This window comes from Cibotium barometz, chromosome 25, assembly GCF_041138505.1.
Source record: "Cibotium barometz isolate CiBa-2024 chromosome 25, ASM4113850v1, whole genome shotgun sequence".
Classification (NCBI taxonomy): domain Eukaryota; kingdom Viridiplantae; phylum Streptophyta; class Polypodiopsida; order Cyatheales; family Cibotiaceae; genus Cibotium; species Cibotium barometz.
In genome coordinates this window covers 18,285,546-18,308,651 of record NC_141070.1, presented here as the reverse complement: position 1 = coordinate 18,308,651, position 23,106 = coordinate 18,285,546, and the positions used below count along the sequence as shown (strand labels likewise).

At 39.5% G+C, this 23,106-nt stretch overlaps 2 protein-coding genes across 2 annotated transcripts in view; one reads left to right on the top strand and one right to left on the bottom strand.

Moving 5' to 3' along the window:
* LOC147624321 (MADS-box transcription factor 23-like) overlaps positions 1–23,106 on the top strand; it is a 200,279-nt gene that overhangs the window by 1,991 nt on the left and 175,182 nt on the right. The window lies entirely within an intron of this gene.
* LOC147624322 (uncharacterized) lies at positions 2,257–3,915 on the bottom strand. Its single transcript, XM_086820023.1, has 2 exons — positions 2,830–3,915; positions 2,257–2,754 (listed from the first exon to the last, which is right to left on the bottom strand). The coding sequence occupies exons 1-2, from the start codon at positions 3,913–3,915 to the stop codon at positions 2,257–2,259; spliced, it is 1,584 nt and encodes a 527-aa protein (XP_086676149.1).

Sequence of the window (23,106 nt, the reverse complement as noted above, 5' to 3'; positions counted from 1 at the left end):
TTAGATCCAAATTCCTTCTTTTGCCGCAAGTGCTACTCCAATGTATTCAGCTTCAGCCGAAGAAAGCGTTACGAAAGTTTGCTTCTTAGCTTGCCATGTAATGGCTACATTTGCGAGCAAGAAAATAAAACTAGCACTAGATCTTCTAGAATCAACATCCCCCTCCCAATCTGAGTCAGAGACCATCTGAGTAACGAGGTGAGTTGACTCAAAGATTGTGCGCGGAAATATTTTAATCCAAAGTTCTTTGAGAATTGTAAATATCTTAATGAGTGTTTAAGTTTCTTCCAATGATCACGTTTGGGATTCTGCGCGAATCCAGACAAAAAAACCAGTAGAAAAACACAAATTGGGCCTAGTATCGGTGACTAAATAGTGGATACTACCTAAAACATGACTATAAGGGAATTGTGTCATATAGTCTATATCAGCTTCAGTAGTTGGGCAATCAGCTACAGAAAGTTCACAAGACTTCCATGTTCCCATGCTATATTTAATTAGAATTTCATTAACATATTTTGATTGTGTAAGAGTAATGGTGCCTTTTATTTTATCCTGTTGGACTTGAATTCCTAGAAAATAGGTAAAGGTCCTAAGTTGGTCATATGAAATGTAGAAAATAATTTGGCTTTGGCTTCTTGAATGAGGGAGAGGTTGGAACCTACTATTGGTATATCACCAACATATAGAGCAACAATCAATATCCTATCTATGGACAATCTTGTGTACCCATGAGAGAACATAAACTTATGAAAACAATGATACCAAAGACATGGGGACTATTTTAGACCACAAAGGGAACGATGTAACTTGCAAACGTAACTAGGATGATCTGTTGAAAGATGAAACGATGGTTGCGTTATATATATCTCTTTTGAGAGATCGCCATGTAAAAACGTAGTCCAAACATCGAAATGATGCACCTCTAGATCAAGTGCAGTAGCAAGTGCCATAATAATCCGAAACAAAGCCATGTGAAGAGTCGGAGTAAACGTCTCTTGTAGTCCATAACTTCGACCTATGAGAAACCTGGTAAAGGCGGATTTTGAGGAAGATCTCATGCACATCATTGCTAGTTTTAACGGTAATACCAAGGTTACAATGGTAAACCGAGTATAGTCATCTATAAGGATGTAGAGACGACCTTGCTTAGAGAACTCTACTTTGAGGACAGAACCCAATATGGTAATTGTTGGTACCATTTGCAGTGGCAGTATAAACGGAAATTAAGTTCTTAGTAAAGCCAAGAGCATAATAGACTTTGTCTACTTGAATGTGTGTAATATTATTAGGTAGGATTATACTAACGGTTCCATGTCCTATGGCTTGTCTTAAACGTCATCACCTTAATGAACTTTTACTGGTTCACTAAGAGATTGATATTAGATAGCCAATCCTTATTAAAGGTTACATGATGAGTCTCCCCTGTATCAATGATCCACGAGGTCGCGCTTCCTCCGGAGGGGCTCATGGTGTAAGTATAGGCTTGAATAGACTCTTCATCGTCATATTCGTAGAGGCTTTGGATCTAGAGGCATAATTTTCATAGGCCCATCTCGGACCCTTAACGATCACCAAATTTGCCCTTATGCTAGCAATCACCGCTAGTGTGGTCAGTTTTATTGTAGTATGTACAAAAAGGGTCAACAAATTGAAAGGAACCATGAGGACGGGGACATGAAAGAGAACGGAAAGGCCTTTTTGGTTTATATGAAGATGGACAAAATTGCTTTTTGCCTTTTTCATGAACAGTGGCAACCATAGCCAATGAAGGAGTGAATGGTGTGGGAGTATTGGTGGCGTTTCCATTAGGGCCAAAAATGACTCAAAAAGGGCTGTGTAAGGAAGTGATTAATTTGCTAATTAGCGGAGCCGTTGACGGTCAAAACGACTCCAAATTTAGTGATTTTCCTAAATAAAAGCACATCCAAGTTATTTAAAGCGCATTCAAGTACATACCTTTTAAAATTAAAAAAACAATTTCACGATTCCCGAGATAGTTAATGCCGACATGACCACGATTCTTATTTTTGAATTTTTGCCGCCCCTCTCTCACTGTTTCTTTGCCATTCTCTCCCTTTATTTGTCACTCTCGGATATGGCTCTGTTCTTCACGAGCTTTCTCTACTAACTTTTTATGCTTTTTGCTCTGTTCCATCTTTTATCAAACTTAATAAAGAGTATTAAGTTTCAATAAAGAGTATGCGACTACACGAAGTTCTTTTCAATGAAGTTTAACGACTTCGGAAGGGAAGTTTATATCCACCAGACCCTGAAACTGGAAGGTATCCTTCTTTTCATACTCCTCATGATTTGATGAGATTTGTTGGAGATGGGGTTATAGTTTAAGGCTTTCTTACTCTTCAATAAACTATTTATCATACATTCAAAATCTCTTTCCTTGGCTGCAGCAGCATAGCTAGCATAGCAAAGAAAGTAACCTGCTCTAGAGGCATTAAAGCCTGCAGCATAACCAAAAATCCTAAGGGCAGCAGCTCTCTCAAGAACCAATATCTTGTTAGCATTTATTTGAAGGGGTGTGTAACCAAGAAACCTTGACAATACCTTTAGTGCAAATAAAGGTAGCTCAGGCTCTTCAGAATATTGACTATGAAAGGCACAAAAGGTTGCCTTGTCCAACAAAGGAAGATAGTGCAAAAGAGAGGATGAATCTTTCTTAAAGGTTCCTTCTGTTGCCTTTCCTCGTGAACCTTTGGCTCTTCCAAGAAAATTATCACTGTCAAGAAGTTCAAGCTGCAGAAAAAAAATAATTGATTAAAAAAAGCTTTAAAAGACAGAAAAAATATCAAGGGTCATTAATAAAACAACCTTCTGCAATTCATCATCTGCAACAACAACCTTCTCCTGTGCGAGGTTGAATAAACCAAATTTTTCCTTCTTTGCAACCTCTTCTTCTAAATCTCTTAGCTTGATATCTCTCCCAAAAGATTGAATACCAAGCTCCTGGAGCCTGTTTTCAAAATCCTCATCCTTCAAAGAAGGTGCTTCCTCCTCAACTCTCTTCATGCAAACAGCAAGTGCATCAGGAGCAGTAACAAAAGAATCATTTGAAGTCTGGAGATCAAGAGATAAAAACTCCTCCTTGGACTCTTCCTCTGTGTCAATAAAGTCCAAGGCAACCTCAGAAGCCTCAGCTACTATAGCTGCAATACAGTAGTCCTCCCTTATATTGAGAAGAAATTGAATCTGATGAAGAGGGATGAAATCTTTGTCATTAATAAGAAAGGAGGGGAGGCTTCGTATAGTAAGGGAGGCCTCAGACACCTCCACATCTTCAATGGGTTCAGGGATGAGGGTACTTGCTTTAAACTCTGCAACATCCAAACCTGCACGTTCTTTTTCCTCTGAAGCAAAATCAATCTTTTCCATCTCCAATGTCTCAGATTTCTCTATGTTCAAAACAGTGGAGACATTCAAGTTTAATTCATCCTTGGATGGAACATCTTCACCTGGAACTTGAGCACTTTTCTCATCTTTGAGAAAAAGAAAGAAAAGAAAATCAATGTCCTTTGAAACAAGGTTGCAACTTTTAACATGGAGTTGACAGGATATGGATTCTGGGATTAGAACATTGGACTTCTTTGAAAACCTGCCAAACCTTCTTAAAACTTTATTTTTTTCAAGAGAATTTTGAGTGAAATCAGTGAGATGAATGTAATCTTTTCCTTCCAGAATCAAACACCGACCAAGAACTGCATCCTCAAATTCCTTTAATTCATCTGAAATAAACTCTCTAAATTTATCCAAGATTTCACCAAGGACAAATTTGGGATTGAAAATTTTCAATGCCTCTGAGTAGACTTGCATGTCTCCACCAATCTCCAAAACGGCCTCCAGCAACCTTTCACTTGGGTCATCGAAAATTTGTTCTCTTTCCTCAAGATTAGTACTCATATCTTCGGTTCAATCTGCAAAAGAAATGGAATAGAAGCACCAAAACATAGTGGAAAACCTGCCTTAGAACCAATTCAACGTCTTAATTCAAGCCTCTAGGTTGTTTAAAGGTTCAAGAAGCACTTACCAATACGGCGCGATACAAGGGCTTTGGAACACCTCGGAGGGCCTCCTATCGCGTCGTGTTGGGTAAGCTGAGGGAAAGAAGTGAAGCACCTGAATGGAGCAAAACGTGGTCTTTGGAACAAATGCAAGGGCCTCCTCTCGCGTATTGTACCTGTCAGTTAAGAAACTTGGGTAGAAAATATGTTCATTTCTAGCCTCATTTATGTAAAAAATATGTTTCTAGCCCCTATCGCATCGTGAAGGAGAATTGGATAGCCCCTATCGCATCGTGAAGGGGCCCGATGGGGAGGAGCCTTGGGGGCCCGATGGGGAGGAGCCTTCACGTGGCGGGCCCTGAACTAAGTCTAAGGATATATGAGCTCAACGGGGACAGGAACCTCGTGGGGACCCCTTTAAAAGGGAAATGCTCATAAGGCGAAAGCAATCCATGAGATGATGGGTAAGCTCAGCGAGAACAGAAATCTCGTGTTGAACCTTATGGGGATAAGCTTGCCCGAGCTTGCGAAAGCAAAATCTCTCAACTTTAGACTTAGACTGAGACCTCCCCCATCTTCATGAATGGTTACCGCTTTTGATTATCGATCCAGGATCCCCCGTGGGCAGTCCCCGGGCGGACGGGAAATAGGAAGGCTACTGGGGACCCCTGATGATCAATCGGCGCTTGATCATGTGGTTAATCGGCAAGCCCCCGACTGCCCGTGTGGACCTCTGGGCATTGGGACTGCGGGTGAGTTACCAGAGGAGGAGAACCTTTGCGTTATGCCCGAGCGTTCCTCAACAAGAGAGGGATGTGAGGGCGAAACGGAGGCTTTATCCCTGTAGCTCCAATTCTCCTTCACGATGCGATAGGGGCTATCCAACATCCTTTGACCGTGCCTATCGCGTCATTCCGGCTTCAGTCGCCTTCAGCCCCGCAAGAGAAGAGAACCACTCTCTCTCTCTCTCTCTTTCGTTTGCTTGACTGTGGTCACAGTCAGCCACGTCTAGACCGGCGCACAGGCCACTCCTTGCCAACATCCATATATATCCGACGGCAACACCGTGGACAAGAGGGATGTGAGGGCGAAACGGAGGCTTAATCCCTGTAGCTCCAATTCTCCTTCACGATGCGATAGGGGCTATCCAACATCCTCTGACCGTGCCTATCGCGTCATTCCGGCTTCAGTCGCCTTCAGCCCCGCAAGAGAAGAGAACCACTCTCTCTCTCTCTCTCTTTCGTCTGCTGTACTCACAATGCCATCATCGCTATATAATTCCTTTATTCTTCTTCATGTAGTATATATTGTCTAGGTGTATATTTCTATGTTCATTTTGCCAGACTAATTCAATATTGCGTTCACAACTCTTCATTCGTGACACAGACACAATCGCTGATGGAGCAGGTTCAAGACCTCCGTAAGAAGGTGCAAATTTTTAGTAGGATCAATTGCATTATCCTTACATTAAATTTTGGGTATTAGGACTCGATCTTGTGCTCTCTCAGCTTTAATTCACCATTTTTCTCGTTTTTTCTGCAGGAGCAACTCCTCTTACAACAAAATGAGACCTTAAGATCCAAGGTAATGCAGTAATGTAATGTATGTAATTCATAACGTATTTTGATTAATGCATAATGTGGGTGAGTATGAAAATTAACGCGTAATGTGGGTGATTAGCAATAGTGATTATGATCTGTGACACCTAAGTTGATGTGGGTTTTTGATAAGTAAAAGCTTGCTGAGGTGTCTGCCATGCTCCAAGCACCAGCTGACGTGACAACCACCACCACGAGTTGCTCGCAGGACGTGCAGGGCTCCTCAAGTGTGAGGGACTACTCAAGTCCGCAAAACCAGTCCAGCGCCGCCATGACTGTTGCTGCTGAATTAACCACTCTTCAGCTTGGTTTTTTTCCTCCATAGATCATCAGGGTACCGTTCACCTTCATTTAATATCTTGAAAACCATTATTTTTAATATCTTAAGCTTAAAAAATCTCACATTGCTTTGTTGGAGAAACAAAAAATCATCTGTTTTCTTCTGCACCCTTGACTTGCAGATCATCTCTCTGATCAGCTCCTGCATATGGATAGACTGACAGGAAATGCCTTAATACTTGCCACAATCTACTAGAGATTGCTCGTCAAATTGGGCACACAGTTACTGGCAAATCATGTAAAAATATATATAGCCTGCAGTAAGTATTGCTAGAACATTAAGAAAAATAACAACACTCCCGTCACCCGTGTCATGTGATATATATATATATATAATCATAGATATAGATATGTAAGAAAGCTTTAAAACTGTTTATGTGCGAAAGCTTTAGTGAAAAGGTCTAGACCACATTGTCATGTGTACTACAATATATCATATCGACTCTGCAACAGCAATAGCCGGTCATTTTTTTTTTTGAAATACACATGCGGCTTTGCCTGATACGACACGTGCTAGCCCAAAATCGCTCAATTTAATCTCAAGTTCCTCCGTCAACAGAACATTGGCCGCCTTCACGTCTCGTTCTGGCTATCATATTCACCTTCACCTTCTCTGCGAATTCTACAGCGCAAAGCAATCCTCCTACACGACGCGATTCCGTTCATATCTATCGCGTCGTTTTGGATATCATTTTTACAACTTAAAAAAGTCTGTTTTTCAATCTAAAAGCCTTCTGTATCGCATGCTCAATCACCGAAGCCTCCTATGCCAACACCCATGCCTCCAAAATCATCTTCCAAGTCTCCCAAATTATCACCTAAAAAATCTCCCAAGCCTTTTGAAGAGCCACAGTTCTCAGAAGCCCCCAAGGTTTTATCAAGAGAGCAACCTGAAGACTCTTCACAGCCCCCTGTCCAGTCTCTTAAGCCAGCAACCCCCCCAAGGCCAAGTTCAACAAAGAAGGCTAGTGAGCCTTTCTTTTCACCTAGATTCAGCAAACAAAAAAGAAAGAGGGACTCTGAAGCTCCTGGGTCCTCGAATGTAAAGAGGAAGATGGATTTTGATTTATGTTCATTTCTAGCCTCATTTATGTAAAAAATTGTTTATTTTTACTTTGTAATGGAGCACCCAGTTTGTGTCAAATAGATGTACTCCTCAACTGAGAAAAATCTTTGATGATGATTTTGCAGTAAAAAATGTCATAAGTATCAGCATATTGAGTCAGACAACAAGATCAAAACAAAATCTTTATTTGAAAAGTATTGTGATTACAATTTCATGATCTTGCATTTGGCTCAAGGACAACTCTTTTGGGTGGAAGACATGTGATACAAGATGTTACATTCTCCATCCTTTTGCTTACAACAATTCCATCTACTTTAAATTTATATTCAGAGGATGTTTCATCAAGAAACTCAAGTGACTCTCTGACATCTTTCAGCATCCAATTAGCTATAACTATAAGTTCTCTAGGCTCAGTTAGTTGATGTACATATATTTTTAATTCAAACTCTGGACAGTTCTCTTCTGAATCTAGGGATACCCAGAAACCTAGCTTTATCTAGCTTGCTTCTCCATCTTCTATAATCATAACCTAAAACTAATGATTGACGACATAATTGATATGAAATTGACAGAGAATTGGGACTTATTCTGCAACTAATATTGTCACCAATGTGGTAAGTTTCTTTGGTTCTCCATCCTTCTCCAAGCACAATGTCGAGTTCAGCCATAGAAAGTCTTCTGTTGAGCCACATTGTCTTTGATCGTTGTAAATCCATGGTTTTGAAACATGCCACAAAGACATGTAAAGGTAAGAACCATTGAACCTTTATCCTTCTTGATATTCTACCCGGAGACATAGCTTTCAAAATGTCTTCTTTGATTTTGAATTTGAAGCTCGATAAAGTAAGTGAGTCTGGAGATTTCCAATCTAGCGAGTTGATGGTAGGAACAGGCACTTCACGAAGTTGTCCTTTCTCACCTTCTCTTGATGGAACCATATATTCTGCAAAATAGACAAACAAATCCATCGATTTGAAAAAAGATGGTGGTTTATCAGCATACAAAACATCTGCAATTCCTTTGTGAATTGCATTGAAGGTTCCACTCAGACTTTCAATAGGTTGCCACTCCACAGCTGTCGATGGAAAGATAACTGTTGTTGCCCAGTCATTTATTTGAAAAGACATAGGTTTCCAAAGTCCTTCCTCCCTGATATTATTAAAAACACAAGAAGTGATACTATGAGATGGACGACGTGCAGAGTTTGCCATGGGAACTTAAAAACAGAGAAAAGCCGCAAAAATTCTACAAAGAGAGAGAGAGAGAGAGAATGTGAAAGAAAGGATAGTGTAGACGTTCGAGACTAACTTGTCATGTCATAAATGTCGTTATTTTCAAAATTTGAAATAAAGATTCTGTATCTTCTTTGATTTTTTTTTGAAATAAAATATAGAGCTCACGTCTGGTACGGTGGGTCCAAACTTTTATGTTTAGTCGTCCAGAACTCTCAAAAATAGCGGTGTCCACCAAAAGATAGCGATTTTTCACCGTTCTCCGTGAAAATAGTTCTCCAAGACCCAAGATAGAGGAGACAAGAATGCCATACTTTTGTATACGTGGCAAATATCTATTGGACCATTCCTTAATCTTAAGATTAATAAACAGCCCATTTTTAGACGTTTTTGGCCCTAATGGCACATCACATTTTCTTGAGTGATGCTTGCGACAAGATGTGTGACAATAAGATTTGCTATGAACATTTTTGTAGTGATGAAAGGTCTCCAAGACCTAGCCAAGGTGGCCAAGAGTAAAGCAACTTGCACATTATTGGCCAAGACAAGGCAAGAAATGATGGTCTCATCTAGAATGATTTGTCATTGGTCCAGAAATTGAAGGGAATCTTGGTCTTTTGCCAAGGTGAAAGTAATTAATTTCTTTAAATTAGCCACTTGTGTTGCAATATCGTTATGCTCATACATGGCTTTCAATCTATCCTAGATGGCTTTAACATTCACAAGGGTCTGTATTTGTTGGACCTGCTTGTTGTCCAAGTGTAGGAGTATCTCCGCCTTGGCATTTATATTTTTTTTGGCCCACACTAGATGATCATCATGATTGGCGATCGTGGTTCCATCAACCATACCTCATATGTATGTTTTCTCTAGTACGATCTTTAATTGTAATTTTCAAACTTGATAATTTTTATCAGTTAATTTATCAATATTGTATGTACGAGTCAAAGAAGACATTTGATTTTCTTGTGCCATGTTTAATCACTATCCAGATGAGTGCTTCCAAGCGTAAGATTAATTAGTTATTTTTTTGTTGCCATATATATATAGGCACTGATGTGTGTGAACACACTTAGGACCATCGGTGTACTTTTTTTCTCTTTAGGAGGTTTTTTTTTTCAGCTTGTATATACGCCCATCATTCTAGGGCTAACTAATCTTTTGTACATTGATATAATCTAATACACTTTGTGTTGTGTGCATTCTTGCTTCTTTTTCTCCAAGCTTTGTGTGCTTTCCTGCAACCCTAATTCCAATAATTGGTATCAGAGCACGCATCGGTTCCCAGGGCTACGTCGCCAGCACCCTCCGACTCACGTTCTCCGATTGAGATGAGTTTTCACGAGCGCTGGCAAGTCCCTATACTCTGCAAATATGCTGGTAGGGCTTAGCGTTCTCAGAATTAGCATTTGAGGTCGTTTCGGACTCCGTTTTTGCATTTTCAAGTTTTGCACAGGTGTTTTTGTCATTTTTTATAAAAATTTCGATAGTGTAGTTTTTTGCAAAACAGGCATACGTATTTTATTATGGACCGTGCTACATAGTACGAGTTGTTCTCTGTTTAGTCTTTGCTTCATTACAGGTAGCTTTTGCATCAATTTCAGTCAGTGGCCATGGTTGATAACAACAATGATGTATTTCGCATGTTGTCTGCTGAAGACAAACTGGATGGAGACAGCAACTATCCACTTTGGACATACATGATGCAGCATGTTTTGGTTGAAAAAAGAATGTGGAACATTGTGTAGGGTATGGATGTACGTCCAGGTTCTGTGGATGTAGGATCTGTTAAGGATGTTGCAAGTTCTAGCAGCTCTACTATTGCTGCTGTTTTACCCACTGTTGAACAAGCTCGTTGGGATGTTGCAAGTTCTAGCAGCTCTACTGTTGCTGCTGTTTTACCCACTACTGAACAAGCTCGTTGGGATGTTAAAGACGTGCAGGCTCATGCCTTGATTGCACTTTCTGTCAAACGTAACATCACTCCACATATTCGTTCAGCTAAAACAGTAAAACAGACTTGGGATATTCTAGCTGGTTTGTATGCAAGTCGTAACGAGGTAAAAATCGCTTACCTGCGTAAAGAGCTAGAATTGAAGATTATGCAAGAAGATGATGACATGAATGTTTTTCTTGTTGAGATTAAAGATCTCAAAGAACAGTTGATTTTTGCAGGTGAGATTATTCTTGATCATTCTCTTGTGCACATTGTTCTTGATGCTTTACCTGAGACATATCAGACTTTTGCTTTCATGTGGAGACTTCTTAATGAGGACAGACCTGATACTATCAAGTATGATACTTTAGTCAACAAGCTCTTGCAAGAAGCGCAGTCCAGGCAAAATAGGGCCAGGCAGCGTGTAGTTGATCAAGTATTTATGGCTGTCCAGCAGCAGAGAAGAAGTGGTAAGGCAGCCCCTTTCACTGTTTCTTCTCCTATTAGTAGGTCTGCAACTTCTTCACCTTCCATAGGTAGCAACAACAATAAGTCTAAGAAGGCTCTTGATAAAGGCAAGAAAAATACCAGGTGCAACTATTGTAAGGCAAATGATCATGTCATTAAGAATTGCCCTAAGCTAAAGGCTAAAGAGGCAAAGAAGAAAGAGTTAAATGCAGTCACAATAGCAGATGCTTCTACAAATGCAGATTCTGTAAATGTTGTGCAGGATACAGAATGGGCGTTTAGCGTGTATTGTCAGTATGACCCATCTGTACATGATGCATGTTTGGCAGTTTTTGTTGACTCTCATGTTTGGTATTTTGACAGTGGTGCTACAAAGCACATTACCTCGCATCGTAATATGTTCACTTCTCTTGAGGCTGTCCCTAATGGAAATACTGTCACATGTACCAATAATGCTTCTTATCTAGTGAAGGGCGTTGGTAAAATTATGCTTATTGCTGCAAATGGCAGCGCTTTTACACTTTCAGATGCTTTGTATGTGCCAGGGATAAAGAAGAATCTATTGTCTGTCTCTACGCTTGTTAGACTTAGATTTGTAGTCAAATTTGTGGATGACAGATATACTGTTCATGATTTGACTTCTGGTGATACGATTATTGCATCTGGCATCTTGTTTCGTGGGATGTATAGGCTCAATTCTTATGACAAGTGTGTGGAAGATTCAGCAAATGCAGTTTCTGATGAAAAGGCAGTTTTAAATGCAAAACTATGGCATGCTCGTTTTGGTCATCTGAACTTTGCTAGTTTGCTGCGTTTGCAAAAATTTGATATGGTTGCTTCATTGCCCCCTCTTGAGGCACCATTGAAACATGTTTGTGAAGGCTGTATTTTGGGCAAAGTGCAGCGTTCTGCGTTTCCAAAGGATGGTTCTGTGCGGACCACTCGCAAATTGCAACTTGTACATAGTGATGTATGTGGGCCTATGCAAACTCCGTCATTTGGTAAACACTTGTACTTCGTGACTTTCATTGATGATTACTCAAGGCATGCATGGGTATATCCACTGAAGGCAAAGTCCGAAGTGTTTTTGTGCTTCAAACAGTTTTTTCCTATGGTTGAAAATATGTATCCAATTGTACTATGGACACCCTCCGTTCTGATCGAGGGGGGGAGTACATGTCTAAAGAGTTTGATGCATTTCTGGCTAGTCGTGGGATAAAACACCAATGTACAGTGCCGTATACCCCTCAGCAAAATGGTGTTGCTGAGAGGAAAAACAGGTCACTTATGGAGATGGCACGATGTATGGTCAAGAGCCAAGCTTTGTCACATGCGTTTTGGCTTGAGGCTGTCATGTGTGCTGCGTATGTACTCAACAGGTTTCCCACTAAGGCCTTGCAGTCTATTACTTCATACGAAGCTTGGCATGGCAGGAAGCCTTCTATTGGTCACTTGCGTGTCTTTGGTTGCTTGGCCTATGCTTTAGTACCTGTGCAACAACGCAGAAAATTGGATGATAAGGCTGTCAAATGCAGTTTTGTTGGCTACAGTGCTGGGAGCAAGGGTTACAGATTGTATTATCCACAATCAAAGTGTATCTTGATTAGTCGAGATGTTGTTTTTGTGGAAGATGCTGTGCAACCTTTGTTATTATGTACCAAAGAGACAGGTGAGCTCACGGGATGTATTTGATACATTGTTGCCTCTGTTTACAGGTGGGAATTCAAATGTAAGTCCTAATGAGGCAAATATTTAGCCTATGCAGATTTCAAACGACATCATAGATCAGCCTATTTCTGATGTAGATTTACAGGATGTAATTCATGAGGATAGGGCTAAAAATGAGCAGGCTAGAGGTATGCCAAAATGGCTGGTGCAAACCTTGCGTGATAGTAAGATTGATGCACCTATGACTAGTAGTACTCGTTCAGGTTTTCAGCATGCCTCTTATACAACAGATTGTTATGCTTTGGGTGTATCTAGTATGTGTGAAGAGGAAGAACCTCTTTCATTTGATGAGGCACAAAATTCAGAAAATTGGTTATGGTTAGCTGCAATGCAAAGTGAATATGATGCTATAATGAAGAATGGTACATGGTCTTTGTGTGATTTGCCTATTAGTAAAAAGGCCATTGGATGTAAGTGGTTTTTTAAGTTGAAACAAAAGCCAGATGGCAGTGTCGCTATAAGGCTAGACTTGTTGCAAAGGGTTATGCTCAAGAAAAGGACATTGATTTTGATGAGACCTTTGCTCCCACTTGTCGTATGACTACCATTCGTAGCATTTGTGCATTGGCAGCTCATAATGGTTGAAATGTACATCAGCTGGACATAAAGACTGCGTTCTTGAATGGAGATTTGCATGAGGAGGTGTATGTATCACAGCCTCGTGGTTTTGTTCAAAGAGGGCAGGAAAACAAAGTGTGCAGGCTGAAAAAGGCTTTATATGGTTTAAAGCAAGCTCCACACGCTTGGTATGAAAAGATATATGCATATTTGACTGCACATGGTTTTCAGAATAGTCTAATAGAAAGCACTTTGTATGTTAAACGTGTGGATGGTGTACATCTAATCATTGCTCTCTATGTCAATGACATGCTACTCATAGGACCAAATGAGAGTCATATTGTTGATTTTAAGACTGATTTGAATGCCTCTTTTGAGATGTCAGATTTGGGGCATTTGCATCATTATTTGGGGATACAATTTAAGCAGTGTGATGGAGGTATTGCTTTGTGTCAGACAAAGTATATTGAGACATTGTTGCAGAGATTTGGCCTTGAAGACTGTAAGCCTATTGCTACTCCAATGGAGACAGGTTTGAAGTTGAGTCTTCATGATGCTGGAGATCACTTTGATGTCACACTCTATCAGACAGTTGTTGGTTGCCTCATTTATGTATGCATTACGAGGCCGGACATTCAGTTTGCAGTCTCACAGGTGAGCAGGTTTATGCATAGCCTAGGGTCTCAGCATTGGAAGGTAGTTAAATGCATCTTTCGCTACTTGAGTGGCACCATACATCTTGGGTTGTTTTATCCCAAGGGGGGATCGTTGCCACCAGATTTACATGCTTTTTTGGACTCAGATTGGGCTGGTTGCTATGACACAAGAGTGTCCATAAGTGGTTTTTGTTTCATGCTCGGTAGCTCATGCATATCTTGGTTGAGCAAGAAGCAACCTATTGTAGCCACTTCTAGTTGTGAAGCTGAGTACAGGGCAACTTTCATAGCTACGGTTGAGTGTGTGTGGCTCAGACGGCTTATGGCTGACTTGGGTGTTGGAGAGAAGTCTGTCATCTCTATCTTCACTGACAGTCAGAGTGCATTGGCAGTTGCGAGAAACCCAGTTTTTCATGCTCGCACAAAGTACATTGAGGTACATTAGCACTATGTCAGGGAGAGACTCTCAGCAGGAGAGATCAGCTTGGCCTATGTACCAACACAAGACAACCTCGCTGATCTTTTCACAAAGGCGCTTCCTCGTGAGAAGTTTGAAGCTTTCCGCAAAGCTTTGGGCTTGCTCCCTTTGTGGACTGATCTACTTCGGGCATGGCACTCCCCTATACATGAGTGCCAGCTCTCGTTCACACCATCACTCCCAGGGGGGATTTGTTGCCATATATATATAGGCAGTGATGTGTGTGAACACACTTAGGACCGCTGGGGCACTTTTTCCCTCTTTAGGAGGTTTTTTCCCCCGGCTTGTATATACGTCCATCATTCTAGGGCTAACTAATCTTTTGTACATTGACACAATCTAATATACTTTGTGTTGTTTGCATTCTTGCTTTTTCTTCTCCAAGCTTTGTGTGCTTTCCTGTAACCCTAATTCCAACATTTTTATTGTTTTAGTTAGGAGAGTTGATTCTCGTTTTCAACTGATACCATGTAGAAAATCAACAATTATTGTGTTTTGATTAAAACATCGCTTACTTGTTGTGTGCAGATTAAAGGAACTTGCCGGATATATTAATTCGTTCTCTAATAGGGCTAGATATAAACGAAGATTTCTCACCCAAACGGGTGCGTTACGAGCAGTTATGCTCATTGAATAATTTTATAATTATCAATAAATAATAATCTTAAAGGTTCTTATTTTTTAACTCGACTAAGGTTGTTTGGAATTATTATTTTGATAGGATTGGTAAGGAAGAAGTTGACAATTGAATTGTGTAACTTCACCCAATTTCAAAAGTGTGTAAGACTTTTGAAAATAGGACTTTGACCTTTGACAAGGACAAAAGGTTGTGATTGTACGGTCAGAGTCATGAAAGCCATTACTTGGAAGTAGTATGTCAAAGTGCATATTGTGCTCAGAAGAGCACTTTATATGAGAGAAAAGTATTTAAAGAGCTTGAGGAGATTCATGTAGTGTGTCAATGTTGTCCTCTTATGGGCTTGGGATGATTGTGTGCATGTTTACAAACATGGATTGTATGGTTCACAACAAGACCATAAGTTTAGAAGCACATCCATAATTTGGTGTTGCTTGCTTACTTTCCAAGAAGTGGCATCTAATTCACACGCTAATGGATGACGCACATGGTGTTGGTTTCGTACTTTCCAAGAAATGACCTATAATTCACACCCTAATGGATGTCGCATGAGTCACATACTCCCTCCTTTTGCATAATATACCTATTGCATGAAATATTAATAGACTTGATACCTCCAAAGCATAACTACTACTACAGGACAATAAAATATCGATGTTTTTTTCAATGTAAAACACTTGCACTTTAAAACCCATGAGCATCTATACTCGCATCGAAAAAAATACCGTTAAGAAAAAGTTGATAACAATGTCGGAATACATGTCTTTATAAAAGTTGGTATATACATGGGAGCTTGCATCTATAACACTGTCGGTATGCCTGTCTAAATATGAGTACCTACTTCTATTCCAAAAATAGTGTATGTCCACACGTATTTCAATGCTTTTAGTGACAGATACCGACGATATTATCGACGAACATAGAGTATTATCGATGCTTTTATCGAGACGGACGTAGAGAATTATCCACGGATGTAGGTAAGTTTTTTTTAAAATAATGAATCATACACATATAAGTATATACTTGGATACACTTGAATACACCATTTGCTAAAGATTTGAAGAAAAAGCTGGATGCGATTGAAAGTTGACACACTTAAGTTTTCACCATAAGTAAAGATGTACAAAATCAAGTTGAGCATCTAAATAAATTACTTGGTGCAATGAGACATTGATAAGAACTGTATGATATGTATACTTATACGTGTCCAAATATATAAAAAAAATCGTCACATATGCGAGTGACCTATATATGCCCAAAAGGGGTGCAAGAAAGATTTGTACAATTTCAAAACGAAAAAGATCTATACAACACTAAAGCTACACCAGCTAAAAGGTGTCCAATTTGTGACATCCTATCAATGAGGAGGCTCAGGTACTGCTCTGCAAAAAAATGTAATACCCATCAATTAGTATATACAATCTTACCAAAAACTTAAAACTCGCATATGTATGACGTACTTACCAAAACCATAACGTTCCAATTTATATTTTTGCCATTATGCTCAATGTGCTTAAGCAAGGCATAAGTTACATGCTTGTGTGTATAACATTCCTCTAGCTCAGTAGCCTAGTGTCCAACCACCCTCCCCTACCTACATGAAAACAAAACATAAATAAAAACAGTCTACAATACACTAATTGGCATACAAACGAGAGGCTACAAAAAGCATGGATACTTACAAAGTACTCGTAAAATGCGAGCTTTCCATGCTCTCTAGTTGCTTTGTTATTACTCCCTCCCGTTTCAAGTATCGATGAGGATTTTTGGCATGCTTCCTGACCTCCTCATCCCAGGTCTTAGTCAAAAAACCAAGGCTTTTATTCCCCCATTTTCATCGCTTGGGTGACATCGGACCTCTTGTGTTTCATACAATCTCTCATGAGATCGTAGATCCACTTGTTGGGTACTTCCTCGCTACTTGGGGCAAGCTTGAACTCACTCTTGAGTTGATTGCAAATCCTTGTTTTCTTCTTTGATGGAACGTGGAAGAATCTAGTTAAAGTGTTGTAGGTAAATACTATTTTGCATAGTTTCCTCACACCACTATGCATCTCCTGGGAACGAACATCATCAAGTACCACCTGCCCTTCCCACACTATGTAAGGTGCTGATCTGCATTAGGGAGAGGGATACTACTAAAACATTGACTAGATTGACGTGATGATATGGGGGTATTGATCACTCTATATAGGTGGACGCTCTCGTGGAGGGGTAAATGAATTTGTGCCACTACCGTCACCACAACAACCACCATTACCTTTAGGACATGTATCGTGGCGGTGGTTGGAGGAATGGCCCGAGGGTGGGGGAGTTTGAGTAGGGGATGGTATGGGTGGGTGTCGGTGTGACAGTTGTGGTAGTGGATGATGGGCCTGCACCTAGCTCGCCATGGTTGAAATAGGCTCTAGCCATGGTTGCTTGCCCAACGGTGGCTTGTGCAATGAAAGCTCGAAATTGGTCAGAGCTCATGACGCGTGGAGTAGGTGGGACAATTGGTTGGGAGGTAATGCTGGGGGTCCTTTTTGGGCTATATGTATGGTCCTCCATCTATATATGTGTATGGATATGAAAGTTATGATTAAGAATAATCAACACACTAATCAACTTCATTTTAAAAGCAAAAAATCAAAATAACATGAAGAGATAAGGAGAGAAAAAAGGGGCTTATCTTTCAGAGATTAGGGGTAGATAGTAGTGATATACAACCGGTAAAAAGAAAAAAAAACAAAAAATTAGAACACAATAAAAACTCGCAAAAATAAGAAAACATGAAAGTAAGAAAGATGAAATCATAGGAGAGTGCAGAGATGTAACAGAGAGGAAAACCAAAAGCTCACCGGATGGAAGGCAGTTAAAAAAATCTGTGAAAAAAATTAAAAAAAGAGATTAGAATATTTAATGTCAAAAATTAAAAAGGAAGCAAGATGTTAAGAGTAGGAGAGTGTAGGGATGTAGGAGAGAGAGAGAGGAGACATGTAAATTAGGAAGGAAGCAAGATTTACTCACCGCGCATGGAAGAGAAGAAGCCAAAAATGAGTTAAATAGAGTCCACGTTTTGGCTTTGTTATTTTTTCAGTGTCTGAACATACATTGGCAATATCATCAAATAGACATCGATAAAAGGGTCGGAAGATACATTGGTAAAAGCGTCAGTATATGCATCCAAATATGTGTCCAGACTGTTACGGATGATATTATTAACGTTTTTACTGACATATCTCTGACGTACGTTTCAACGATGAAAGATTATTATATGAAAGAAAAATGGTATATTTTTAGTTGAGCATCTAAATGCATTACTTGTTGTTGCAGATGTGTGTCCTCCAAAATAAGCAGTAGATCGATTACTTGGACCTTCAACCCAAGTGAAGTACTAGACGGATAACAACACAAGTAAGTACTATCAGCCTCATGGTGAAGAAGAAACTATGGTGGACTCTTTGATGTATTTGGAGCAAGACATGGATGACATGAGAGATGTCCTACATGACACAGGGGATATCGAGCGAGAAACAATGTAGGAGATGGGCGGTGTCCATCGACGTAAAGAGCAGGCCTCAAGAGAAGAGCAAGAGTTGCGTAGGCTGGCTGTACACCTCTGTATCATTGTGCACATATATCTCTTCTGCATACATGCCTCATGATGCTAAAATTGTAATTAATATTTGGATGGTTCAATACTAGCGTATCAAAGATTTTTGCGTAAGTACTTATCATCCTTTTCATTTTTAATATCTTTATTTTACCTTTTTTAAATCATCATTTGTGAATATGATAGGTCATTGAGAGATCAAATATTGCTAGAAGGCAACGAGATCTCTGCAAACCCTACGTGTGAAATACATATACGAGCATGTAGGCATTGCAAAATGTCCAGAGTGTGGAGAATCGAGGTATAGGAAAGATGTCCAAGGAGAAAGAGTTCCTGCAAAAGTACTTAGGCATTTCCCTATCATTCCATGAATTCAAACCATGTTCAAGTGTAAATCCACGGCATCTATGATGTCTTGGAATCGAACCACTAGATCCGCAGACGATATTATGTGTGCACCCGCGTTGATTGCCATGCATGGAGCACATGGCCAATTTGTCTTGTGAACTACAACCTTCCACCGTGATTAGCACCGCAATAAAGAAGGGATATATTTTTCTCTCATTAATAGTCCCTGGGAAGTATAAGGTGGCCAACATGGATGTGTACTTAGCCTCTTTAATAGAGGAGCTACAAAGTATGTGGGAAGGAATTGATGTTCATGACATGTCAAAGAGGTTTGGACAAAGGGACTTCTCATTACGAGGAATACTAATGTGGACTATGCATGATTGGCCATGCTATGGAGAATGCAATGGTAAGCTTTTGTGTTAATATGTAATAGCTATTCATATATGTGGATGGTTGTGTAATATTATTTGTTCTAATATATGACTATCAATCTCTGGATACAATGCATGTCCTTTGTGTAGACCTAGACTAGATTCTCGTCATTTAAGAGGCTTAAGAAAGATGGTGTATGAGGGTCACAAGAAGTATCTACCTGAGGATCATGAGCTAAGTGAGGGCTGTTTGGGTTTTACTCTTCCTACACTAAAGGCAAGAGATTGGAAAAGAGCATGGGAGGATAGCCAAGGGTCTCCACCCCTGGAATGAAGCGGTTGTCCATATTCTACTGACTACCATATTGGGAAGGTTTTCGAATTAACCATTTGCTTGACCCTATGCATATTTTTTAAAATATAGCCATAGTGCTTTGGAAGACTATCAATGGAGTCACAGAGAGCAAGGGTCAAAGGGAGGATTTACAAATAAGTGATCGTATGCGACATTTATGGTCCCGAACCAGAAGTGATGGTAAGTTGCTATTACCTAAAGCTCCTTGGGTATTGACAAAAGAAGATAAAGATCAAGTTAAGAAGTGCATTTTAGAGTTTCGTACTCCACTAGATGAATGCACTGCGTAAAGGGGGCATTTACAAAGGATAACGAGCTCTCCGGCTTAAACTCACATGATTGGCACAAGTTATTACAACTTGTCTTGCCTGTGGCTATAAAAGGTTACCTTATCAACAACATAAGGGATACAATATACAAGATTGGCACTGTGGTCCATTGGATTTCATTGAAGGAGATAAGAAAAGACACTTTGTAAGTAGCTTGCTTAAATGCCATAGAAGCAATTACATTAGTGGAGAAGTTTCTCCCGACCAACATCTTAACTATACAAATGCATCTCCTAGTTCATGTTGTGGATGAGGTGGCTATGGCAGGGGTCGTCCATTCATGTTGGATGTTCTTTTTGGAGAGGTTCATGAAGACGCTAAAAGGGTTTGTTCGTCAAAGAGCTTGCACATAGGGAAGTATGGAAATGGGATGGCTTGTGCAAGAATCCCTCATGTACATCACAGAGTTTCTTAGTACCGTAGACCCTGAAATGCTTAAACTGTGGTCAATGGAAGAGGATGATAGGGTAGTCAGAGAACTACCACAAGGACAAGGGATTGAGAGAAGCATGGATGTGGTCTTACAAGATAAGATCAATAAATTTTGCATCTTTAGCTTAAAGAGTATGCAAAAGTGGATTGAGCGGTATGGAGAGGCCAAGAAAACGGAAGGAATCGAGCTAGTCAAGCTTTTCGAAGGAGTCCGACTACGACTCGCCAACCATACCCTTTATCCATTGATATACTTCCACACTTTCCATCAAGTGGATATCTTCAACAAACCTTACAAGAAGCAAAACGTTGTGATGAAGTTACTACAGAGATAAGGAAGAGGAGCTTACATACGGTTGTGACTATCATGTAGGTGATTTCATTCATTCTAAGCCGCCTCGATATGTTTATATGTTTTTCAAATATTGTTTACAACACATCTGGATTAGTTCAAGTGGACTCCACAAAGATATGGACAAAGCAAAAAGACATTTGTACTACTAAGGCATTGTGAGAAAATAATCTTGAAGGAGGACCTAAGAGATCTAAGATAGTGGTTTGTAATCCAAGTGGCATCATGTAATAAACAAATATATAAAAACATGGAAATAGACAGAGATAAAGCAGAGATTGGTGTAGGCCAGCAAGATCAAGTTTCACTACATGCTCAAGTACAGCAAGAGCAAGGGCTAGACACAGTACATGATGATCTTGATGAAAAGCTAGCAACAAATGAGGAACCAGAGCCAAAGCTAGAAGATTTAGAGGTCGACATAGATGCATCGTCTATTCCCACACGATTTAAAGTTAAAGGGATTTTTCTTGAAATAGATATTTTTGGAGCTAATTATCTTTTTGAAGATGAGAGAGTTGATAATGATCAACTTTGATTTTGTAAACATGCAAATAATCTCACATGTTTTGATTTGATGGTAATGTATTTATTAGTTTCATTTAACTTTACAAGTATTTTAATATATTAAAAGTGAAAAAGAAACATATATATTGATAACGATATAAACAAGGAAAAAATATAAAATTAAATTTTTAACTTTTATTGCAATGTGTATAGAGATATTACTTTTAATGTTTATAGCAATGTTTTTCTCGATTTTAATAGACACTTATGAAGACGCTTATTCCCACGTCGTAATAGGCATCAGAAAACATCGTCGGAACATATGCATCATATAGTAGTACATCAACCATTTTACATTCTCTAAATTTAACATATTTTATCCTTTAAGACTCTATAGTTGTAGCAAATGTGATGTGTGTGTTATGATCAAATTCAATAAGAAGTTTTATTAAACTCAAATTTAGGAATTTTGGGAAATATGCACAATTTTGGGACAATTCTTTGTTAGATCCAATACAATGTTTACTGTGCGATATGCAAGATTTATTATTGGATGTTCTCAACAAGCATTCTTTGTTGTTAGATCCAATACAATGTTTACTGTACGATATGCAAGATTTATTATTGGATGTTCTCAACAAGCATTTGAATAATGTGATATGATTTATATACTATTGTACATTTGTAACAAGTGTATATGATGTTGGTGGTGGGATGTAAATTTGCCTGCACACACACACACACATGCACACCAGGAATTAAGCTTGTTATATCACATAGCCTCCAGCAGTTGACCATCAAACACAGAAACTTTAACAAAGAAAGGATATTCAATGTAACTTTAAGTTGTAAGAAAGTCTAGGTGATAGAATTAAAAAGATCACCATCTGTATTGAATCAAAATTCTTGAACAATGGGTGAACCATAAATCTAAAAGCTTAAGAAAGCCTTACAATCTGAATAATGATCGAACTATGAGTTTGGTAGCTTCATACAACATTGCTAAAAGATTACGAAGCTAGTTGCCCATATGCTAACAAATCATTCTTGCTCAACTGCACTGACATGTTGATTCAATTGATTCTGTTTGGCCTTCAGTATTATAGCCTTTGGAATCTTGATTTTCTCTGGAAGTCGTCCACCCTTGGGCTTCCATGCCCAAATGATGCAGCTAGTATCTTCCCAGCGCTGAGGATCATTTCTGTTCTCTCGCCAATACTTGTTCCAGCAATCCTTATAAACCTCCACATCACTTGCATTCTTCTTCTTTGAAATTGGTGCCCAATATTGTATCTGAACTTGTAGGTAGTTTATCGAGTTGTTGTTTTGATCAACATCACTTGTTGTCACTCCCAACCATATTGGGTAATTTGCATCACAAGGTTGTACAAGTGCAAAATCTCCTTTAGACACATCAAGAGTCGGGTTGAACTCTTCAGCAGGTTTGTTGCGCATTGGACCACAATAATGGTCCTCATTTACATCAAACCCTTCATCTACATTATCCTCCACTTGAAGGTTAAGAGGCTCAGCTTTTTCGCATACACTCCTTGGCCAAAAGTCATAAAATCCAATGTCTTCCCTTGCACTAGGGGTTTGCATGTTTAGCATAAGATTCTCCCAATAGGCAAGGACCGGATTGATCCACTTAGCATAATCACTTTGGTCTCCTTTCTCTTGCAAGTGCTCTTTCCACCAATTGACATGTTTTTTTAAGCCCTCCACAACCTTCTCATTTTCCTTAACATACTCAAAGGGTGGCAATACTTTTGGAAAACCTTCAGGAAGCTTGGGTCCTTCCTCGTCATTTCTCTTCCATAACTCTATACCGCTTTCTGGTAACCAATCAACATTTTTGGGATGTACTTTGTATTGCATCAAAGGTATTCCATCACTCATATAAAACCTGAATTGCAATGGCTTTGAATGTCCAATCAAGCTATCGGCTCCATCATGTAAGCATCCCTTGACAAAGCCTTTGAAGTCTGCCACCTTTTGTAGGAGAAAGGGTGCTGGATGCATGCTAACACACTCATTAAAGATCTTCATCAAATGTGGAAATGTGAAAATGGTTTGTTTCCTTAACTTCTCAGAGAAGCGAC

Bases quoted from the DNA above. Each gene is read 5' to 3' on its own strand.
- LOC147624322 (XM_086820023.1), bottom strand. From the start codon at position 3,915: ATGAGTACTAATCTTGAGGAAAGAGAACAAATTTTCGATGACCCAAGT. The intron at 2,755-2,829 runs GTTGTTTTATTA...TTTTTTCTGCAG, and splicing joins CAGATGATGAATTGCAGAAG to CTTGAACTTCTTGACAGTGA.